At 36.1% G+C, this 26,012-nt stretch overlaps 1 protein-coding gene across 1 annotated transcript in view; it reads right to left on the bottom strand.

Annotated features, from left to right (window-relative positions):
- Positions 1-16,426, bottom strand: part of LOC139143766 (uncharacterized protein F23B12.7-like) — a 32,577-nt gene extending 16,151 nt beyond the window's left edge. The window contains exons 1-2 of the mRNA XM_070714318.1: positions 16,213-16,426; positions 12,597-12,732 (exon numbers count right to left, since the gene is read on the bottom strand). Of these exons, the coding sequence (XP_070570419.1) occupies positions 12,597-12,732; positions 16,213-16,426 (350 nt within the window). The remainder of the gene's footprint in view (positions 1-12,596; positions 12,733-16,212) is intronic.
- Between the last annotated feature and the right edge of the window lie 9,586 nt (positions 16,427-26,012).

Raw genomic sequence — 26,012 nt, 5'->3', positions numbered from 1 at the left:
TCTCGGGTACAAATCCGGTGATAAGTCGATCCGACAGCGTCGCAGCGGCGGACGCATTAAAAATGTTTCGGCAGGAAAAGTTGGCAATCGATCTCAAACTTTAAAATTCGCCCCTTATTCTCAAGTTGACGTTAATTCGTCCTTAACAGTAACAGTTCTTAACAAAACCACGGTGCACGTACTTTATCGATAATCAGCTTTTCTGTCGTAGGAGCTACATCATCGACGGCTTCGGTGACAGCATTGCAGAAGAAGCTGAACGAACGTTCGGCATAGATTTCATATGGATATTTGGTCAATTTTAAGGGTAAGCTCGTTTCAGCAACATTGATTGGCTAAAGTCACGCCTCGATATCGTGAGCCTGTTGATGCGTGGTCTCTGAATATTTAGTTTAAAGTATACAAGACTTTGATTGGAAACGAGAGAAGATACCATTGAAATCTTTTTCAGTTCAGAGTGAAGTTTGTTTGCAACTGGCAAGCTTGGTCGAATGGTGATTATAGTCGAAACCACCGTCGGGTTATTACAAAAAATCGCGTGTCCACAAATCGAAATCTGGCATGAAGCACTATCGCAGAAAATACCCACCATGAAACTTGTTTTCACGGTAACTGGAATACCTCTGCTTAGCTTGTTTACATCCGGTCTTGCATACATGGTCTGAACGGGAGCGATACAGGATTTGTTTAAATGTTCCAACAAACAAAAGGTCTGACGCCTTACATGTACTGATAGAGCCGCCATCTTGAACACAAAAGATACGGCGCCGGACCCTTAGGTCTATAACTGGACAACGAATACTGCCTCTATGGACGATAAACACGCAGTCTTTCGCTGGAGTGCACAAAACCCTCGATAAAAACTTAGTGGTGGTACAAATGTCAGGATAAAACTGTAGAAACATTAGATACTGAGAGATGAGGTAAAACGGCTGCTGGTCAACAGCGCCACCGCATAGCCGACATGAAAAATTGCAACAAAATGACCTGTTGGCGACAATATTTGATTTTATCACAAATACAATCGACGTTCATATGTACGGCATGGTGGGTTATGCACGCACGCCACTCAATCTTTAATAAGTCCCCGAACTTCATCCACGAGGACTAATAAGCATACAGTTGTTCTGCTATGAAGTACTGTCGACCATACTCTGCAGGCAGATAAAATGCAAACACTCTGTCGAGGCAGGTGTTTGTCGTGATACTCACAAATTATTACTATATATATTTTGTTGATAAACTGTGCTTGTACTAAAATGTAATGGCCCAAAACTCGTAATAAACAACATTATTACTCTAACGCGACGTTGCAATGAGGTACGAGTTGTGTACGCAGTATTTCCGTGAACTTCAAACCTGTGTTATAAGTATTCCGGCCATATGATTCATCTTTACAGTTAAAACATTGTTTCATTTAAGTATATCATAGTAAAACGGCAATAAGACAACAAAGTATGATAATCGAATATAGTTACACATACTGGTGTGCTGGTCAGTCAGTATCTCGAAATGTCCCGATAACGAATTGAGTAAGGGGGAAAAGGACCGTCGATTATAAAAGCCGACGCACTAGAACGTGATTCCCTGGCTTAGGAGGGGAGAGTTCAGAACCCGGTTCGTTATGCGTGCGTGAACATTTCAATAAGGATTCTGATGTAACAAAAAATATCAAACTTCAGAACGGAAACCATATCAACTAACTGCGTGCAACACGTGAAAGTAGAACGAAAGAGCGAAACCCAACAGAAGAGAAAGAATGATAATATATACAGGCACCTGACACGTATTCTAGTGGTTTTAACGTGTGGACTAATTGACAACTGTAAATGTGATTGTAAGGCTCCGATGCACTACAAACTCAACGTCAATCGTGAAGAAACGGAATACAAATTACAAGCTAAAAGACAGAAACATATCTTAACTCTGAGAGCTATGGCAAAGTCACCCCTTTGATTGAACAATAAAATGTATCTCGAGAGCTTCGCGAAGCGACGATCGAAAAATCTGTTGAATATTGGCTATTTGGAAGGATGAAAAAAAGCGCTGATATTATGTAGATTTTGCATATCGTCTGGGTTGAAGACAGATTGATATTCTCAATACATAGTAAACAACACAGTTTTCTGAGACCCATTTCGCATTAAAGACTTTCGTTTTGAGGGACAGGGATAACGCCGAAATTAAGGAATAACGTTTCTAGTTCTAGTGTTTATGATTGACCACCCTAAGGAACCGATAAACCAAGAAGTGTTACCCCAACATTGTATAACAGAATAATTTGGTAAGAAAAATGCGACAAGAGCATAGTAAAAATAGTATTCTCACTGGAAGATGTCAGTGAACACTATTGACCGTCAAAACGACGCAAACTAGATATTTGACTGTTTGCCTTTTCCATACAGTTAATTGTGACTAAATACAAGCATAAACACTTTTATTATCGAATAACTATGATTTCTTCATGGAGGAAAATATATAAGCTCAATGGTTATTATCCTATTCATCCCGCCTCTTATACTTTAAAATTGGCATACCTTTTTGTACAACTTGTGCATATAGTACTGGTAGATCACAAAATGTAATGTTGGCCATAACGATTTCCAAGTTGCTGTTCCGTTTTTCCAATATTGTAAATTCAAATGTACACAGACCTCCCAGTCAGTAGTTGTATGATATCTATTCTTGCGACATACACTACTTTTCAGAGTTAGTTATTTTAAATTTTTCGATCATATATTATCCGACAATCGTAGGCATGAGCAGGCATTGTTACAACCGATAACGTAGTAACTAACCGATAACGTATCAAACCCGATAACGTAGTAAAAATTTACCGATAAAGTTGTAAATCAACCGATAACGTAGTAACGAACCGATAACGTAGTAATTTTTTCTAACCGATAACGTAGTAAAAATTTACTGATAACGTAGTAATTTCTCCTAACCGATAACGTATCAACAAATTTACCGATAACGTATCAATGAACAATAACGGATTAAACCCACTGACAATATAGAGTAGTCAACGAATACCACATCAAAACGACCAATAACGTATCAATTAGTTGATAATATCTGATTAAGCGAATCATGGGGAGCAATAGATCGATCGATTGATAGATAGATAGATAGATTGATAGATAGATAGATAGGTCGATCAATGTATCGATAGATAAATCAATCACTCAATCGATAGATCGACCGATCTATCTATCGATGTTTGATAGATGGTCGGTCGATCGATCGATCAATCGATCGATAGATAAATTGATGGGCAGATCGATCGATAGAACGAAGGATCTATCAATTCGATAGAAAGATATATCAATTAATCGATAGATCGATCGATCAATTTGATTAAATGGTCAATAGATAGGTGAATAGATAGATCTATAGATCGATTTGTCATCACATTGTCTCTTACTCAATTTATTTTTCTTCTATTAATTTTTTCCGTTCAGCGTAAATTGTTATAAATATATTTGTTTCTCATCCTAGACATATTGCAAAACTGATGCGGTGACGCGGTTCTTTTCTTCTCATTTCTTTTACTCTTCAACCAACAGGAATGCGCGAAAAACATGAAAACGACATAGGAATGCACGCAGAGATAAATGCACAGTAGTGTTGTTTAGTGTTTTTGTATAGCAACAGTTCTACGGTTTGACTTTTAGTGCAGCAATACACAGTTTTGTCAGCTTAGTATAACAGTGACATATGTGTACTGTTCTGAATGGAATGTTAGTGTCAGTTATTTTGTTTACAGTTCTGTTTTATACATATTCCTCATGAGCAGAAAAAAAGGTTGACGTCAACGTGGCGGTTCTCAATTGACACGCGCGAGGATGAGAAACAAACTTTTTATTTTTCTTGGCCTAAGCGGTTTTTTTTTCTATCAGCACTATACTATGATGACTACTCAATAATTTTGAGATGTCTTCGTAATAAGATGTGAATCGACGTGAATCACAACAGAAAGGATAAAAAGGAAAGAAAAAGCAATACGTTGTCTACAAAATCTGTTGACTCGGCTTGCTTACAGGAGTAATTTGCAAAATTAATGAATTGTGATTATAAGGAATTCAATTGAGCAATGAGTCCAGATTTACCTGTAATTCAGTCCCAGAATGAGAGTTACATGAGTGTGTACCGGTGCTTTACTGTCTGTTCTGTTTTGTGTCTATGTTTATAACTAGTGTATTACGAATTTTTACCTAGTGTTATCAGATTACGGATGGGTATGATTACGATTATTTTGTAAAGGCTTATTGTCATTTTGATATACTGACGTTGTAAGTAACGAAATTTTATAATCGGTCATATTGAAAACTTTTTCCAAGTCCTCCCAACTTAGAAAGTGTGTCGATAAAGACACTCTCATATGTGTTGTATCTTTAATTCATTCTGCAGGAATACTTATAAATTGGTTCACATTTCCAAAATTGATGAAATTCGATTCGTGATGTCTGAGTAATATCACGAAAACAGTATACTTCAATTTGATACGTTATCGGTAAATTTATTGATACGTTATCGGTTAGGAAAAATTACTACGTTATCGGTAAATTTTTACTACGTTATCGGTTAGAAAAAATTACTACGTTATCGGTTCGTTACTACGTTATCGGTTGATTTACTACGTTATCGGTAAATTTTTACTACGTTATCGGGTTTGATACGTTATCGGTTAGTTACTACGTTATCGGTTGTAACAGGCGTTTATCGTATGATAGACACACACTAAAGCTAAAAAGCGCCCAAATATGGCGAAAACGCTTAACTATAAGAAAACAGAAATTCGATATCCTTGGCCATATGATTTTAATACTTGAAGAAACCTTAATGGCACGTCTTAATAATGACATAAGTCGGTTAGGGAATATAACCAGATCCAGATGTAACCGGTACGAGTACGGTGAGACAAACAATTTCTTTTTATTGTCAATGGGAAAAGCAAATGGTAGAAATTTGAAATAAATAATTGTTATCCAAGAGAAATAATATATCTGAGCCTAAAGTCGAAGCTATAAACAAGGAATTGCCCTCTTTTATAAAAACTTTAATTCATCTGAGAAAAAACTTGGAAAAGCCCAATTATAACTCAGGTATAAACCTTCTTTTTGAAACAATGAAGTCATTTAAACTTTCTCAGGAAGATACCAGGTCTTATGAGGAGTTAATTACGAAGAGAGACATGGTTAGCTCTTGAAGAAATGCGGACTAATAAGACACCTGGTATTGATGGTTTCCTAGCAGATCTCTATAAAACGTTTCGACTCGTGGTTGGCTCTTACTTAGTCAAGGCGTTCAATAGAGGATATCAAAAACGGGAACTGTCACCTGCGCAGAGACAGGATGTGATTATTTTTGTTCTTTGAGTACAAACGAAAATATCGTTAACATGTCAAAAAATTGGAGACCAGTATCACTTTTCAGCACAGCTTACAAAATTGCCACTAAATTCTTGGCGAATTGATTAGAGAAAGTTCTGCTAGGTGTCATACATGAAACTCAGTCCGACTTTGTTCAAAAATAAATAAATAGGAGATGTGATAAAATTGATCGAAAGCATCATATTATATACAGACTGAATTAATTTGTCCAGTCATCTGTTGACAATTGACAATTAAAAGGCATAAAAGGGCATCTGATAGTTTAGAATGGAATTCCCTGTTTGAAGTACTCCAGTGCTTTAATTTTGGTGATAAACTATATACAGCAGCGTTAGGCCCTCTACAACAATATTTTAGCTGCCTTCTGAATGAGGGCACAATAATCGGTTATTTTCATATGGCAGAGATGTCAGACAGGGCGACAGCGTTTTCCAAGCTCTCTTCATTTTAAGCCTCGAGTTTTTTCTGATATGTTTACTCTCGAATAGTGGTATCAAGGGTGTAAATATCAGTGGTCATGAAATTATGAACGTCACCTTTGCTGATGACTTGATCTTTTTCCTTCAGGACATAAAGTCGGTGAAGAACTCCTTTACACTCCTTGGCAAGTTCAGATTGTTGTCAGGACTTACAATCAATTATAGGAAGTCAGAAGCCATATGGCACGGTGGTATGAACATTAGAGGGAGCAAGCCCTTGGCCGGTAATACGGCTTCCAGGCCTTGTAAAAGCACAATATTGGTACGTGCATCTTGTATGACCATGAGGCTGCAAGCAGCTTGGATATTGTTGGGCCGATTGCAAAACGGCAGTCTAGTTTCGATTGGTGAAAAATAGAAGACAAACCTCTTCTTGGAACGCTGATTATTAAAACATTGGGAAAACATGCCTGACATTCCTACAAACAAACTGAAAGAAACAAATAAATCCGTGTTACAATTTTGAACGCAGCAGCGAAAGCCGTCGTTTGCGGTACCGTATCATCCGAGCAATAGCATTGCATTAGTCAGGTTCTGTACATGTTCTGCACGTGTATTTTTGCCGATTGTCGTTGTCGATTTCAAGTATCTTACGTCGTGAATATGGAGTCTGACAGACCACAAATGCTTATGGAAACTGGTCTGACATTTGGAGGAGATTATTTGTCAGGACGTAACCATGTACATTAGTCATAAAAGTCAGAAATTGATTTCGGGCGAGTTGGAATCGCTCGAGTGAGTTGGTTTCGGGCGAGTTGCTTTCGATTGAGTTGGTTTCGGGCGAGTTGCTATCGAGTGAGTTGGTTTCGGGCGAGTTGGTATCGGGCGCGTTGGAAAAGGTGCGAGTTAACTGGTACCCTTTTTATAGAATGTTAAAAACATGGACTTATGTCAGTAAAGAAATACCATCCAGTAGAAATAATCCACGTAGCAAACTCTGATCTTATTGGAACAATATGAATACCTTGATTAGTGGGAAATCTGTCTTCTATCAAAAACTTGTTGAAGATGTGGTTTCATATTTGTAGCATTTGCACAGAGAAAATGGCAAATTTCTGGACTGCGAATTCATGCGCGGAAAAACTGTCCATCAGTCATCTATATTGAGATGAGTAAGGCTTAGGAGTGCCATCTAACCAGATGAGAAGCAGCACAGAAAAAAATGATACGATGAAGGATGAACGAATCTATTATCCTTGAATATTTACAGGATAACACACTACACAAATATTAATCAAGAAACTAAATGATATCGATAATGTCTTTAATGTATTTAAGAAACCTGCTTGATATCTGATGTCTGGAGCAGTGTTATCTGCATCCATTTAAAGGTATACTGACACCTGTTCCCATTTTGCCACAGTTACCATGGAAAGAGAAAATCTAACCCATCACAGATGTTAAGCGGGTGGCCGCTTTTTAAAAACAGCGCCCTCAACTGAGCATTTTGAATACTTTGGAACGCCACTTTGACCATATATGGGCATATTTAGATAACAGGTGACTGTATACCTTTAATATTATATTGAATCAAAACTGAAGAAATTTCAGTTTAAAAGTTTCCACAATATTTTGTATACAAATATTAGACTCAGTAGACGTGTGTCAATATGCGAAAATGTTTTGGGATGCACTATTTATGTAACGGAGACAAAACCTCTCTGGGGGTAACGTGACGAAGAGTCACGGCAGTAGTGTCATGCGAAAGCTGCTCTACGAATTTAAAAAAAAAAACAGTCATGAAAGAGTAATTATCTCCCGCTGAAAACTCGGGACAGTGAAGGTAAACGGTTTGTAGCACTCCTTGATGATGAGAATTAATTTGGATTTGACACAAAGTGCATGAACTGCAAACGTTATCAACTACATTAGAGAATGGACAAAAAGACTAGATAAACATCTTCAAAGAAAGTATTCATGAAAACAGTACGAAGACAGACGATACTCAAGGAAAGCAAGATTAAATCAAAACAGTAGTGGAATACCTCAGTGGCGAAAATGAAAATCGAAACAAGAAAAAGATGATCTGGAAAATAGACCAAGAAGAAATAACTCTATATTTTACAGTGTTCCACAGGATAAGATCGGTGAAAGCTGGTCAACATCAGAAGAAGTGTCAGATTTACAGAAAGAGAATCAATGAATTTCGCAGTACGAAAGAGTGAACCGGATTGAAAATTAAAATTAAAAATTAAAAATCCGTGGAAGCAAGGCGATGTTGCTATGTGTACGAAGTATAAAGATAGTGAAAAGGTATTTAAAACTTAAAGGTTCGAACATCAGCAGGAAATGGAGGAGTGTCTGTATATACAGGTCTCTAAAGCACATTTTAAAAAAGGCTGTAGGGAGGATGTGGCAGTTCTTTTCTTGTTTCGTACTGCGAAAATATATTATTTAGTGCTGTTGCCTTGTTTATAACATTATAAGAAAATTTTGGTATACTTGAGTAGCATTAATAGGTTTTCATATGCTTTCCATGTGTATATTATACTCGAAACAGAAGGCATGTTTGGGGAAAACACTCTCTGACCTATAAAAACTAGACATCGGTATCGGATAATATTGCAAGCAAAAAGAGGTGTTCATATGTTTTGAAACATATTCAACAAACAAAATATTCATTTTCAGAACTCATTTCAGCTACTTGTTCTGCAGGTTCTATGCACTTTTCCATAACATAATGCTTGTAGTTGCATTGATACTGCTGTGAAAATTTTTAAAATACAGCTATTTAAAGATTTTTTATAATATAAATATGAAAATATTTCAGTAAAATGACTTGAAATTTCTCTTTGGATATCAGTTTTGTGTTTTACATGCAAATTCCTTTCATTTTATTTATCGCTTGATAGTTTGAAAAATTTTTCAATTTTCTAATTTTATATCGCATTTATGCAAATTGCTTACTTGTGTAAATTATGCAAATTTATCAGATTGCCAAGCAGGTTTCTTGAAAGCTGACGGCACCATTTTAACATCTTCTTTCACATGCGATTGTCAAGAAACATTTTAGTGTCAGACGCTGAAGATTTTACTGCTTATTCATCGACTTATCTAAAGCATTTGATGGGGTCAATCATACATTATTATTATATAAATTACTGTGTTTTGGTGTAAAAGGAAAAAAATATGTAACATTTTATACTCCATGTACAGTTATGCCAAAGCAGGAAATAATATATCAGATTATTTTAAATGCCCGAACGATGTATGTCGAGAATTTGTCTTAATTCCACTGCTTTCATTTTTATTGAATATGGTATTGTCGAACTCAGGACAACTTGGGAGTAAACTTGCACAATAATTCTATGTCGCCTTTTGTCTTCTCAATGCTGATGACATTGTATGTTTACGAACTCAGTCATAAATCACCAAAGTCTTACAAATGTACTCTTCAAATTCAGTACAAAATTGTACATGAAAGTCAATTTTGATTAAACTAAAACTGTCATTTTTCGTAAAGGAGGGGACAAACTTATTACAAACGAGTATCATATTATAAGTATTTAGGCCTATTGTTATCAGCCAGAAACACGACGTGCTCTAAGGCTTTTTTTCCAATTTAGCAGATTAAGCAAGTAAAGCCATGATTGTCAAATCAATCGCATCTTACAAAATAGGTAATGTCCCTATAATTTGTCAGTTCGGACTTTTCGATTCTCTCAATCTTCTGATTTTATGTTATGATTCATAGGTGTTGGTCTACCATTATTAAGATATATTTTTAAAAAGTACAAAAAAGTCGTTTACTAGGCTTCTAAGCGTCTGCCTATTTTAGTTGTGACTCTGAAAACGTTTATTAATTATTGGCTAAAATTACTGGAAATGCCAAGAGAAAGATTGCCAAAACAAGCATATTTGACGCTTCACAGACTAGATTTTGTAGGGCAAAACACGTTGAAACATTCTTGAAAAATATTTTATTTCTCGTGGTTTTGTATGAATCGTCCAAAACATTCGGAACAAGGAACATTTTTTTTCTCAACAATTAATAACACGTGTTTCTGATGTGTGTAAGCAAAATGGATTTTGGAAATCACACAGAGCATATGATTCGTAATTGATGCTAATTTTAAAGATTACTCGATTTCGAACTTTGACTTGTAATGTGAAATATATTGTTGCGCTCGCTCGTCTCCGATGTTCGTCTGGAGCATAAGCTATAGAAAAGAGACGATCACAAAACGTTGATATCAAAGCGCGAATCTGTTATTTTTGTAACGCCAGTGAAATAGAAGACAAAGATCATTTTGTTCTATTTTATCCTCTGTACAGAGATTTTAGAGAAAAATGCTTACCGAAAGAATTTCAGAAAGATGACAATTTCCTGAAAATTACAAGGCTTATGAAAACCAAACAGTGTTTGGATTTTTTACTGAAATTCTGCAAATTTGGATATAAGGTTACGTGTAAGAGGAAAGCAACTCTCTGAGTACATCTTCAGATTTGTATCTTTTGCATGACTCTATCCTTTATCATCAGTTTTCTTATTTATTTATGGTCTGCAGCTGTAAATGCAATAAACATATCATAACACTAGCTGGCGAAAAAAGGCCTGAAACTTGGCATGTTATTTTAACAGATCCGTATTTTTAACTTTCTACTTCTTCTTGACAAGAAGTACGTCAATATTTGCCGATGTAAAAAGCTAATATCGAGTTTATATTTAAAAAAAAATGTACACTCAGTACAAAGAAACTAAGTATTACAACAGCCTGCATATTGTTCGGCGTCTGCATCTGGGATTGTTAGTGCTTGTGAATTGCATTATTGTAAAGTAATACTGTCTATTACAGAGTTACATGTGGGGCAGAATTGTTTAATTACATAAGACTTTGTTCATTTGGGCGGTATTCTTGAAAACTGAATATTTAGTCGAATTTTTGTGTCGTTCACCAATACATGGTTTTAATTTTTATCGACTAACATGGCATCCAACTTTTTATCCACGAGCCAGTGTGTGTTTTGACATGATATGACGACAAATATGGTCTTCTTACACACTGAAGTTGGTTCATGTAGCATTCACGGTGGCTATCGAAAACATAAAGGGCTAGTCTGATTCCTTATAAGAATGTCCTGGGCTTGTATTTTAAAAGAAACAAAAGCTGCTATATCCTTTTATGAGATACCGATTATGTTTTTCGAACTCCTAAATAATATCATCACTTAACGTTTTCTCAAACTTTTTGACGAAACTTTGGATTATTCCTTTTCTAAATCTAGAGTTAAAATCAGGGATCATCATTAAAAATGTGGTACTAGGCCTACCGAAACAAATTGCCAAATATTTCGCAACATTGTAAATACAAAATGACGTCCACCTCCGCGTTAACTCTATGCGGAAGCGTGAAATTTTCAATTTTTACAAAATTAAGCCGGTGAAATCTTTACTTCCTCCATGGGCGACAAATCGAGCCCTCTCACTTGGTTAGAATAAAGGGGAGTTTAAAAATTTTCCTTCTACCGACCACAAAAGTTTAGGCTTATAGGCCTAACGCTGGTCAAACAACTCGTGAGCAGCTAATGTGGTAAAAGGCGGTCCTTATTAGCTCCCTATGAACCTCAAAACTAACGGTTTTTAACTGTTGCTCGGACTTTCCCAAAAAACTTTAAATAATCCCCTTTCATGGATAGCAATACAAAATGAGGGGTACTGGTTCTAAGTGCACATTTTGGTAACATTGTATTAAATAACCTAAAATGTACCAGCCTCTGTAGTTCTAGATAGCAGTAAATATTTCCTCATGTTTATACTTTGTAGAACTATAATTTAATTTACTATTTTCGCAATGACAAGGTGTTAAAACTCAATCAGCAACAAAATGAAACCTAAAAAAAACCCAACCCAGCCAATTCTTTTCAAAATTTAAGTGTCGGCACAACTATTCTCGAAGAAGATTCTTCCTAAATGTTGGGTTTATCAAACATGTAAGTAGTCATTCACGCCCGGGATTTACTTTATATTATAAACGTAAGACAACAACTGGTTAATGGATAAGTGACGCTAATTTAAAAATAATAATTACGAAATCGACTTCTAAATCTGTGTGTACAAATTTTCGCTTGTATGTTTCAAAGCTTCGTTAGCCTTGGCTATAGTTGCTTATTGGCATTTTTATTGAACGTAAAACACACCCTGTACTCTTACTCGCGCCTCACTAACTCCATCCTCACTGCTGGTGGACAGAATTGTCCCCGAGGTTATCGTTCGCCCAGTTAAAGCGATGAAATTCGTTTCTTCGCTTCGATAAAGTGTGTATGTGCGATGTATGATAGTGAGCATGCGTGCGTGAGTGCTTCACGAACTCTACAACGTGTTGAGCGGCCTCAGTCAGAAAAATGTAACAACTTAGCCGGCTATTGAACCACTCTTTTTTGGGAGTGGAGATTTAGCCGACTGGTTCTGTCTGTGGCCTTTCAGCTAGGCGACTGATGCCGTATGTTGTGGGTTCGAATCCGATTGAAAACTATCCGAATTTTAAAGACTTACCTTTTTGTTTATGTATTTTGTGTAATCTATGTAAACAAATAATTTGAAACACTCCGGTTTCTTGATTTCAGAGTGTGAGTGGTATTGTAAATACATTGCTGAGGCCATATTATACCACAACGCTATTTGATCACCATGTCAAAACACTGAAAACGAAAATGCTACAAATGTTTACATTAAGCCATGCCGAAAAAACTAAAACAGCAATGTTATATCCCAGTTACTCACCAGTTCTCTTCGATGTTATCCTTACAGGACTCGTTCTGATGTCTCTTCTCATCTGCGAAAGCAGATGCTGTGGAAGTTTGGGCAGCTGAGTCTAGTTTTAAATCTAGTTTATTTACATAAACTCCTTCAAAATGACCTGTCACGTGATACATCAAGAGCGTCAACATGACAAGACAAGATCTTCTCACAACGAATATAATACGCTAGCAGAACTGGATAAAATATTTGAAGTCTGCAAGAATTGTCAGAGAAAGGTATTATATCTAATATTCTCGTGCTTCTCGTTTAGGTAGCCAAAATATATCAGAAGAAAGAGCTTCGTAATACTGCTCCTTTGTGACAACTGTACTAATCGCAAATCGAACAAGAAAGATGATTTACACGCGAAAATAGTAGAAAAAAGTAGAATGTATTTTTGCTATCATGGAAATCAATATAGCAGATACTATCCCGGATATATTTGAAATTGGGGCTATTTTGATAAAAATTTGTACTACATTTAAAACATGCACGCGAACATTAAAGTTTTGGATAAAATACTGTTTTTGTGTAATGTACAGTTGCGATTATCAAAATAAAAAGTACGACCATGGTTACCCTGTCCATGTCTTTTTTACTTTCCACTAATTTGTTCACCAACATAGCTTGAAGTGTTTGCACTTGGCATTTCACATTTGTATTTTGGTACCTCCATATTTGTAACATATTTCAAGTAGTTTGTTTGAATTTTTTCTTTTTCGCCTAGCATACTTCGATAAGACTTTGGAGTTTCTGACAGATATCTTCAGGTAACACGATTGGTTAACTGATTGGAACTAATTTGGGATAATTGGATTTTGAGGTTATGTCAATTTCATCTAAAAATGTAACCTCATCTGCTTTTCTTTTTACGTTACACATTTGTTTTTGTAAGTAATTTGTAATATTGCAACATTAAACTGTAGGGCTCCTAACGTTTTTGAGAAATTTGAAAAATACGAAGATCCAATTATCCCAAATTAGTTCCAATCGTGTTAGGTATACAATCATAGAAGCAAGGTACATTTTCTTTGATACAGCAAGAGAGTTTGGAATAAGGATTCGCCCATAAATTGGAAGGTGTCGCCTTCCCTAAGAATTTAACAAATCTTCCGGTAATTACATTTATCTTTCCAATTGTATTTCTTGCAAGGTTTATCATCATAACCAAAATACACTCCAAGCGTTTTCACAGTGTCGGCAGTCCATTTAAGGTCACGAACTTTCAAATCCTTTTGTCTAAACTTGCCCAACAAAAAAATCCTGTCGTTTCTTTGTTATTCAGCTTTAACCTGCTACCCATGTGGAATTGTTCCATAACTGTAAGAACTGATTCAACAAAGGCGATATCTTGAACAAAATAGTTGTATCATCCGCTAAAAATGAAATGTTTGCTCATGTATTGTGTTGTCGCGACCAGGTAATTTGAAACCTTTGATACTTTTGTCATGCCTAATTCTACAGGCTAATATCTCAATCGCCAAAACAAATAACAGAGCTGACAATGAACAAACCTGCCTGGCACCTCTTTCACGATTTAAGTATCCAGAGCACCAACCTTTGTACTTAATACAGCTCTGGATGTCGTTATAAAGTGTTTTCATCCACTGACGAAAGGGTTGTCAAAATGCATGGCAAGTAAAGTTTCATTAATTTATACATTTCAAATTGACGCTTTCACACGCCTTTTCATAATCAACAAAAATTGCGGTAACATTCTTTTTGGTTTTTTTTTTCGAATAGTGAAAGATATCATCAATAGATCTCATATTCTCACAAACTCATATTCTCACAAACAAAAAGTCCCGGTTTGATCTTTGTGAATTACAGATGGAAGAACAACACGATAGGAGAGGGCTTTGGTAGCTATTTTATATTTGGTGCGGAGAATAAGAATGGGAGGCCAGTCATTCAAATAATCTTCTGAACCCTTTTTAAAAAGCGACACCCCGTTCTGAGAGTCTGACATGACACCAATCTATAAGCTTCGTTTAAAGAAGCGACTAACAATTCAAATCACACATTTCATGCCAAAACCAACAATAAAATTCAACAGTTAAACCATCTGAGTCTGGAAATTTATTTACTGCCATGCTTTTGAGGGCTGCGAGACATTCATTTTATGATAATTCGCCCCTAAAAATTCTATTCTGGTCGACAGAAAGTTGGGGAATCGGCGTTTCACCAAGAAAGTCCTTTAGTGAAACCTCTATATCTTTGGCCTTACATAAGTCACTGTAAAACTGATTCTGATCCCGTGAAACCATCACTTGTGCCTATGATTTCAGCTCTGTTTTTCTGTGCTGTGTTTTCCGAAACAAAAAATACTTTGGACTTCTCTCGCCTTTTCCCACCCTACGCGCTTTAGAGTGAATTTGTGCGCCTTCAGCCTGCACGGAGTACAAATCTTCCAGACGTTTTTTACTTGTACTGTAAACCTCAATATTGATATCATAAATCATTTTTCTGTCGAACACAGCTGCTTTTTTAATGCCAGGATACGATAAATATTCTTTGTAGCGTTATGAGAATAGACAGTTGTAAACACCTTTATGTTTTTTGTGTCAAATCCCATTTAAGGTAGAACGCACCTCGGGGACAGACATTCGGACTCTCAAACTTTTACAATTCTCTTCTGATATACCACATGCGGGGGTTCATTTTAAAGCTCTTGGTGAAAAAAACCCACTTTTCATCGGCTTAGTTTTTTCGAAATTCGAAGGTTTTTGTTTTTCTCCATAGAGTAAACGCAGGGATTGCGGTCATTTTGAATTTCTAATCTCGGTAAATTTTGGGTAATTTGTTTCTCTAGAAGAAAATTTGCACGGTGACCCCCTATTTTTATTCTTGATTTTGAAAGAGAATGATTGAAAGATTCCATGAGGAAAGTTAAAGCACTTTCGAGGTGCATACTACCTTAACTTCGCTTCGCACTAAGATATTCATATTTAATTTTACGTGATCCAATAATTTTTCGCTCACTGCTTACATACTCTTCATTATTGAGCAAGAAATTATTGAACTTCCAGGTACCCCACCCCCTCGGCGTGTCATTTTTCTCAAGGACTATTTCAAAATAAAAAGCCATGTGGTCAGTTTTCAGCGCAGGCCTCATGTCAACCTTTTTTGATACTTTTAACAAAGTTTTTGACAATGAAAATGTAATCAATTCTGCTTTGTATTGGGTTTAGGCGTAAACGTCGCCAAGTAAATTGTTGCAAATTAGGATATCAACAAGGCCAAAATGATTCAACAACTTACGAAGGGAATTCACAGACTTATCGACAGTTACAAAATGAGAAATTCTATCAAGACGGTTTATGTCTATTTATTTGTAATTACTGTCAATTTGAAAATTACGTTTCTTGGTAAAAAAGGCTAGCGACATCTCTACGGTTGTTCGAGCCTTTTCAGAATACGTTTTTTCCACCCCATTCTTTATCCAAATGTCAGTATTTGTCCCTTCTCCGTGAATTTCTTGGATAACGACAATACTTGATTTTTGATGCTGATCCATTGAAACATATCTCTGCGTTTTGTTTTTTCGTTAAAGCCTCTTACATTTAAAGTCAAAATATTTAATTTTTCACTCATTTACCCTGTTGCTTCCTCTTCCTCTTCCTCTTTTGTTTTCTTTTGTTTCTCATGCTTGGTTCATTGTTTATACCCATTTTAACGATAGGTGTTGATTTTTGGGAAAAGTCCGACACATCTTCGCGCATGGAGTCACAATCAAGGAATTGTTCATCTCCACTTTCACTGATGTGTGTCGAATCGCTGTTATCAGAAGCCTTTTTCTTCACCGTCGTCATGATGTTGCACTCTCGCCAATGTTGAGGTGAATCGTTTCCTGCCAAAATACTACGTGATTGATTTTTGCACAACACCTTGGTCGGATGACTTTGATGTGAAGTGAAGTATTCATATTTAGCACTCGATTGCAATAGAAAAATGACAAACAGGTTTTTGCGTCCTTGAGATCTTCGCTCTCTGTTATAAATTCCACCTACTCAAAAATCGTGTAAGAGATTACACGGGGCGGTGTTTCGGGGCATTAGGCGCCAATCTTTGTGCAATCATTTGTAAAGGCTCATGGAATTTTGTGCATGAATTTGGGGGAGGGTTAACATGTTACTGCAATTTTCGCGGCAATTGCAATCCCACATTTTTTATGAGGGCGTCATCATACGCAAAGCCCCCAGTTCCAAGTTTTCTTTGATCAAGTTTGCAATGGACGGAGTTATAAAATTACTAAGATAAACTCAGAATTTGAAAATAAATCCCGTCAATGTTTCCTTTTTAGATGTAAGGTAATTCACGGCTCGATAGCATCTACCGCGCGTTGGCAGGCATCATTACTTATGTCAATGATCACTGTCCTTGCACAAACTACTCTGCAGCGCGCTGATTAGTCGGGCTCGAATCACAGTGCAGTCAATTACCGGCAAGTCTGTTTAATTTGGACCTACGGCGTTAGTTTTCTTATTACTTTTTCAGTTCTGCATGAAAACAATAATGTTACGCCTCTAAATAATTGATTAATTATATCTATTAAAAGTACGTTTGAGTTGCATTATGAATTTCAAAGACATCGCTGAAATAACCACAAAAGTCACACTGCAGGTACAACAAATGCTATACTTTTGGAAGCAAATTATGACAAACTGAAGGAGTCATTTTCTGATAAAAGTCAGAATGTGAGTTTAATTTGCACTTTCTATTTTGAAAAAGAATCTATATCTTTTTGTTTTATAAAACAGGTGCAGCTTGTCTCCCTACTTTCAGTCACATTATTCTGTATGGCTGAGGACAATCCTTGGAAAATTTGCAAATTAAAATGCTATCTCCTCTCTCATTCCAGCATACGTTTCTAAATAATTTTAATTGAAATTGAGAAGAATGGTGTCCTTAAAAGTCCGTTTTTGTAGAATTTAAAAATCTAGTCTATGAATTTGTGTACACATTGTCGATGTGGTACACTTGACTGAAGAATCTCCAATGATACAAATCATGATGAATTATGGAAAATCTCAAGTACTGTTCCTTGGCCATAGAACACCAATCGCTGGGAAAATGGAAATCCTTCAGGTCTCCTTGAATTAAAACCTGGGCACTCCTTTAGCTCGTTTAGCTTGTGAACATTCTGACATCTTATCATCGGTTATACTTGATGAGATGGGCATGTTATTACTATATTCATTGTAATCTTCGCCTCGAAACATGTTAATGCATACATTCAGCTCTGCAAATAAAGCATGACAAATAGTTGACATAATTCTCTCCTAAGCTTAATTATCGAAAGGATTAAACTTCATGCAGTTTTTATCCTGAGTATATAGTACACGAGACAATCAGAACCTACAAAAAGGGACACATTTATTAAGTTGTATGAAATAGATGCCGTACTAATCTATAATCTGCATTGATTTTAACGTTGATTAGAAGCTACACAAACTATAAAAATTAGAATAATGAAAGGGACACAAGCTGTAAATTATGGAAAGTTTTTTAGTATTGTGCTTCTGTATATCAACTACCGTGTCTGACCCTGTAGTGATCATTGTTTATTATGTACAAATGAATTCTAGTCCGGATTTGAATACAATTTTCAACGATAACAATAGAGGTTATACTCATATAGGTTGTGTTGATATGCGAAATACTTGGCATTAAATTACAGTTTAGGGATTCAATACAGAAAGTGTAGGGAAACCATAAAAACAAAAGTTCTGAAAAAAGAGCCGAAAGTTACAGCTTATGGAGCTTTAAAGCTTGGGCAATATATAGTGAATCCGTCCAACAAACAATAACAGTAAAACCAAACAGAAAGGATGCACAGGAAATGATGTAAACAGGAAATGAAGCGATCAGTTTAAAAGGTACATGTTAATTGCACATGGTAGATTTTTTTTCCTCCAGCGACTATCCTTTTATCATTTCCATGTTTATTATTATTTTCCTTCCTTGAAATTCTTGCATTTACATCTTTCAATAATGGTACAGAACACGTGTGGAACGAATTTAGTGCTGATGAAGATCATCTTCACTTCATTAAATATAATGCTTTGTTTATGAACGCTGTCTTTACTATATTAATGAATGAGCTTAGCGAGTAGATTATTTTCCCCAAATATATTACTTTGCGGCCTAGAGATCATCAATCAAATACCCGAGCGCGTAATTTATATATCGCATATTTCGGTGAAATGATCATGATATTTTATTTCCCGCAAAAAGTTGTTAATTTCACAGAGTAACATAAACAGAGTGGCAACACTTGCATGCCTTTTGTTCCATGGTCGTCTCGGTAGACTATTGGCTTTTCATATTAAAATGAGCTTAAAAGGTGTTAAACTTTTTGGAGGCTGGTTCGTGGTTGATAATTACACGAGATTATGCGAAACATACGACGAGATGGCATCGTACTGCCAGTCCGCGTAGCAACCATAGTTACTTGTGAGCTCTCAGGCCAGAAACACTGCCTCACGCCAATCAAAACATAACACGAAAGCAGTTTCATAACATGTCCTTTCTTGGCGCACGTGTAAAAGACGGTGTGACTGACCGTAAACCATTGAGTAAAACCAGACAGTATCGATAAAAGACTTTCAAATTTGGTTCAAACATACTCATTATATATTCATAAAAATATAAGAGGAATTTTTAAACGGTTAAAACCCACTTTCCTGAAGCTCAAACACACTCCCGTTTTCGCCAGCACATCAATTCCGATCAGCACCACACGACAACAACAACACAAGCTTTGTCGAACATACTTTCGCTTAACAATTGGTGAAAATCCGAAATTACCGAAGGGTGCATGGTCGGCACTCTTCGGAAAAGAGAGCCAAGAGCTTCGTGAGGCGAGGCAAACATGGATTGCTTACGTAACCGCTTCACGCCTTAAACAATAGCTGTTGCCACTCTGTCTGATATTACTCTGTGTTAATTTGCACCCAAGAGGTCTTATACCCGCACCAATACCCCTCGCTTGTCACTGATAACCTCTAAATATTGCACTCATATTGCTTTTTTATGATCCTGGTTGATCAGTAAAATATTAAAAATTACTGTACAGCTCAGGCAAACTACAATGTATTGACAATAGGTTTTTAAGGACCCCGCATGTCTTGCGGTCGTTACTTTTGATTATACTACCATTTAAACAGCTTCTGTACCGCACGATTTTTAAAAGCTAAACAGGAATTTGACAAGTTATGTTTTCTGTATTGTTGTGCGGTTTGGTGTTGGGTAACATTGTTGTTTTTTATGTGTTGTCTCTATATTTATCTATGTCATATGGATAATTTTATCGAGTCTGAAATAGCAGGAAAAATATTATAAATAATAAATATTCATATTTAATTTTACGTGATCCAATAATTTTTCGCTCACTGCTTACATAGTCTTCATTATTGAGCAAGAAATTATTGAACTTCCAGGTACCCCACCCCCTCGGCGTGTCATTTTTCTCAAGGACTATTTCAAAATAAAAAGCCATGTGGTCAGTTTTCAGCGCAGGCCTCATGTCAACCTTTTTTGATACTTTTAACAAAGTTTTTGACAATGAAAATGTAATCAATTCTGCTTTGTATTGGGTTTAGGCGTAAACGTCGCCAAGTAAATTGTTGCAAATTAGGATATCAACAAGGCCAAAATGATTCAACAACTTACGAAGGGAATTCACAGACTTATCGACAGTTACAAAATGAGAAATTCTATCAAGACGGTTTATGTCTATTTATTTGTAATTACTGTCAATTTGAAAATTACGTTTCTTGGTAAAAAAGGCTAGCGACATCTCTACGGTTGTTCGAGCCTTTTCAGAATACGTTTTTACCACCCCGTTCTTTATATCAAATGTCAGTATTTGTCCCTTCTCCGTGAATTTCTTGGATAACGACAATACTTGATTTTTGATGCTGATCCATTGAAACATATCTCTGCGTTTTGTTTTTTCGTTAAAGCCTCTTACATTTAAAGTCAAAATATTTAATTTTTCAATCATTTACCCTGTTGCTTCCTCTTCCTCTTCCTCTTTTGTTTTCTTTTGTTTCTCATGCTTGGTTCATTGTTTATACCCATTTTAACGATAGGTGTTGATTTTTGGGAAAAGTCCGACACATCTTCGCGCATGGAGTCACAATCAAGGAATTGTTCATCTCCACTTTCGCTGATGTGTGTCGAATCGCTGTTATCAGAAGCCTTTTTTTCTTCACCGTCGTCATGATGTTGCACTCTCGCCAATGTTGAGGTGAATCGTTTCCTGCCAAAATACTACGTGATTGATTTTTGCACAACACCTTGGTCGGATGACTTTGATGTGAAGTGAAGTATTCATATTTAGCACTCGATTGCAATTGAAAAATGACAAACAGGTTTTTGCGTCCTTGAGATCTTCGCTCTCTGTTATAAATTCCACCTACTCAAAAATCGTGTAAGAGATTACACGGGGCGGTGTTTCGGGGCATTAGGCGCCAATCTTTTGTGCAATCATTTGTAAAGGCTCATGGAATTTTGTGCATGAATTTGGGGGAGGGTTAACATGTTACTGCAATTTTCGCGGCAATTGCAATCCCACATTTTTTATGAGGGCGTCATCATACGCAAAGCCCCCAGTTCCAAGTTTTCTTTGATCAAGTTTGCAATGGACGGAGTTATAAAATTACTAAGATAAACTCAGAATTTGAAAATAAATCCCGTCAATGTTTCAATTTTAGATGTAAGGTAATTCACGGCTCGATAGCATCTACCGCGCGTTGGCAGGCATCATTACTTATGTCAATGATCACTGTCCTTGCACAAACTACTCTGCAGCGCGCTGATTAGTCGGGCTCGAATCACAGTGCAGTCAATTACCGGCAAGTCTGTTTAATTTGGACCTACGGCGTTAGTTTTCTTATAACTTTTTCAGTTCTGCATGAAAACAATAACGTTACGCCTCTAAATAATTGATTAATTATATCTATTAAAAGTACGTTTGAGTTGCATTATGAATTTCAAAGACATCGCTGAAATAACCACAAAAGTCACACTGCAGGTACAACAAATGCTATACTTTTGGAAGCAAATTATGACAAACTGAAGGAGTCATTTTCTGATAAAAGTCAGAATGTGAGTTTAATTTGCACTTTCTATTTTGAAAAAGAATCTATATCTTTTTGTTTTATAAAACAGGTGCAGCTTGTCTCCCTACTTTCAGTCACATTATTCTGTATGGCTGAGGACAATCCTTGGAAAATTTGCAAATTAAAATGCTATCTCCTCTCATTCCAGCATACGTTTCTAAATAATTTTAATTTGGAATTGAGAAGAAGGGTGTCCTTAAAAGTCCGTTTTGTAGAATTTAAAAATCTAGTCTATGAATTTGTGTACACATTGTCGACGTGGTACACTTGACTGAAGAATCTCCAATGATACAAATCATGATGAATTATGGCAAATCTCAAGTACTGTTCCTTGGGCAATAGAACACCAATCGCTGGGAAAATGGAAATCCTTCAGGTCTCCTTGAATTAAAACCTGGGCACTCCTTTAGCTCGTTTAGCTTGTGAACATTCTGACATCTTATCATCGGTTATACTTGATGAGATGGGCATGTTATATTCATTGTAATCTTCGCCTCGAAACATGTTAATGCATACATTCAGCTCTGCAAATAAAGCATGACAAATAGTTGACATAATTCTCTCCTAAGCTTAATTATCGAAAGGATTAAACTTCATGCAGTTTTTATCCTGAGTATATAGTACACGAGACAATCAGAACCTACAAAAAGGGACACATTTATTAAGTTGTATGAAATAGATGCCGTACTAATCTATAATCTGCATTGATTTTAACGTTGATTAGAAGCTACACAAACTATAAAAATTAGAATAATGAAAGGGACATAAGCTGTAAATTATGGAAAGTTTTTTAGTATTGTGCTTCTGTATATCAACTACCGTGTCTGACCCTGTAGTGATCATTCCTTATTATGTACAAATGAATTCTAGTCCGGATTTGAATACAATTTTCAACGATAACAATGTAGGTTATACTCATATAGGTTGTGTTGATATGCGAAATACTTGGCATTAAATTACAGTTTAGGGATTCAATACAGAAAGTGTAGGGAAACCATAAAAACAAAAGTTCTGAAAAAAGAGCCGAAAGTTACAGCTTATGGAGCTTTAAAGCTTGGGCAATATATAGTGAATCCGTCCAACAAACAATAACAGTAAAACCAAACAGAAAGGATGCACAGGAAATGAAGTAAACAGGAAATGAAGCGATCAGTTTAAAAGGTACATGTTAATTGCACATGGTAGATTTTTTTCCTCCAGCGACTATCCTTTTATCATTTCCATGTTTATTATTATTTTCCTTCCTCGAAATTCTTGCATTTACATCTTTCAATAATGGTACAGAAAACGTGTGGAACGAATTTAGTACTGATGAAGATCATCTTCACTTCATAAAATATAATGCTTTGTTTATGAACGCTGTCTGTACTATATTAATGAATGAGCTTAGCGAGTAGATTATTTTCCCCAAATATATTACTTTGCGGCTTAGAGGTCATCAATCAAATACCCGAGCGCGTAATTTATATATCGCGTATTTCGGTGAAATGATCATGATATTTTATTTCCCGCAAAAAGTTGTTAATTTGCACCCAAGAGGTCTTATACCCGCACCAATACCCCTCGCTTGTCACTGATAACCTCTAAATATTGCACTCATATTGCTTTTTATGATCCTGGTTGATCAGTAAAATATTAAAAATTACTGTACAGCTCAGGCAAACTACAATGTATTGACAATAGGTTTTTAAGGACCCCGCATGTCTTGCGGTCGTTACTTTTGATTATACTACCATTTAAACAGCTTCTGTACCGCACGATTTTTAAAAGCTAAACAGGAATTTGACAAGTTATGTTTTCTGTATTGTTGTGCGGTTTGGTGTTGGGTAACATTGTTGTTTTTTATGTGTTGTCTCTATATTTATCTATGTCATATGGATAATTTTATCGAGTCTGAAATAGCAGGAAAAAATATTATAAATAATAACTCGAGAAATCTTGACACCCCTATTTTGTACAAGTTAGCCTTAAATTTCGGTAGTATCTCAGTTTACTATTCCTGTCAGATCAGTTTCCAAACTTACTGATTTGATCGACTAATTGACTGGCTGACCTACTGATTAAACGATTGATTAAATGAGGACTTACTATGTCAGATCGATATAGATAAGGAACTATTAGATTCAGATAATTTGATAACTTCAATTTTGTAAAACCTTTCTCTAGATACTTAATATTGAGTGTAGCGGTCTTGTTTAAAACCGACTGTTTCGAGACGTGTATTAGTTTGAGGCTGTATTGAGGTAAAAACATAGCAATCATATGCTGCAATTCAATCGAAGTTGTTTTTCAACTTTCCATTCAAAGCAGACAATGTTGATGAAAAGTCTTATTAAAGTCTTACTGTTGCATATGCTGTAGCAGCTGATACTTGCACAGCCATTATCATGACACGTCGCCCTCAAAAATGTCAACGACTCTTCATATCAGCAAGCGTCTTCAGATAAGCAATAATCTCAGGCACCTAAAAATTGCGTCCTTCCTTCAGAGTATCTGTCTACATACTTTACAGCCATTAAAGAGGAAGAGAACGATTGATGGTGCTTATTGATATTCTTTTGTGCAAGTCTCCAATGTTAAAATAGACATTGAGACGATGAAAACATCGTTACAGAATGAATTAGGTCGTTAGGACAACATATGGCGAGACTCCTCTGAGTAGGCGTAAACCGTAATATATGTATAAGAGAGGACCTTACAAGTGATGACACAGTTTGACAGAGAGCCACTACATTTCACACAAATTGGAGCAATACGCACAAATATTCAGAAATGTAACAGGGATTGAAAAATACAGTAGAAAGTGTTGACACAACAAAGAAAATCTGACTAGGCATAAGTACACATAACTTACGCTAGAGAATAACGTAGCATTACCATCACCACCACCATTATGACAGCCCCAGGCTAGCTACCAGCGCCGATTTTATGCTAACCAATGATGCAACACTCTTGCCAAGCATGCCCGAACCCTACAAAGAGCTCACGGAAACAGCTGTTCTGAACTTAATCATCCAACTGCTCCTCTTCTTTTTCTTCCTTCTTCTTCTCCTCCTACCCATCCTTTGCCACCGCGTCTTTGTCATCATCGTCATGGTTATCAATCTCGGCATCGTCGTCGTCTTCGTTATTATTATAATCTTATCATAATCATCGCTTGCAAAATCATCACAATCACCGTTATCGAAAAAATCATCATCGCGCAAAACCCTCTGTGATAGGCAATATTTGGTGTGTAATACCCCATGCACAACATGTTTGAAATACATTCAAAGCTTATTTAAAATACTTTATGCACATTTTATCATATGTTGATATACTACATCTAACATGTCAATAGTTTCACTACAAAAGAATGTTTAAAATGTAATTTCTTCTACAGTTTTGTGAATGTAACTTTTGTATATATAACTTTCGTTATATATATATATATATATATATATATATATATATATATATATATATATATATATATATATATATATATAATATCTTCCTTTTTACACATTCGATATCAAAAGTGTGAACAGCGGCTAACGTTCAATGTGAGAGACAATAGCAATCAAATTGTCTGTACCCTTGATATGTCTAATGTCAAGATTAAACTCCTGTGACATTAAACTTCATCTTAACATTCTAAGATTTTTGCCTTTTAATTTCTGCAGAAAGAAAGAGGGTTGTGATCAATAGTAAACCATTATCGGCTGATTTGAGGAAGTATGTAGAGTAGTTTTTCTGGGATTTTTGTTAAATATTTGTGAAAAATAGCAGACAAGATGATCTACCCCAAGACGATCTACCCCATGATATCATCTGCAATAGAACAGCACTAGCATATACAGCTTATTTGAACGGCAAACTGACAAATCTAGGGTCGACAAAACTTGAGCATTTTGAAGTATGATTTTAAGTGATCGACTTACTGTTGGCATTTTTTCGATCAAAACAACTTTAGTTTCTTTTGAGTAAGTAGTCAAAAGCTCAGTAATGGTAGAAAAAACGGACATAATATTGTGTAGTAACCTCCATACCAAGTAAACACAATAGTTGTATCTTGCAATTCGGTATGGAAAAGCTTGAAATGGCACTGATTTTGTCATCGACAGGTTTTATGTCACCCTGTCTTAAGGTGTGTCCAGGGTAAGTCACTCGTGCCAAATCAAACTCAGATTTTGTGAGGTTAACAGTCAATATTTGGCTCAGTCTCTCAAAACGTCCACATGAGTTGGCAGTGTTAATCCACGGTGTCGCTGTACAGTAGAACGTCGTC

The sequence above is a fragment of the Ptychodera flava genome, chromosome 1 (genome assembly GCF_041260155.1).
Source record: "Ptychodera flava strain L36383 chromosome 1, AS_Pfla_20210202, whole genome shotgun sequence".
Classification (NCBI taxonomy): Eukaryota; Metazoa; Hemichordata; class Enteropneusta; family Ptychoderidae; genus Ptychodera; species Ptychodera flava.
The sequence above is the reverse complement of the archived record's forward strand: the minus strand, read 5'-3'. Positions and strand labels throughout refer to the sequence as shown.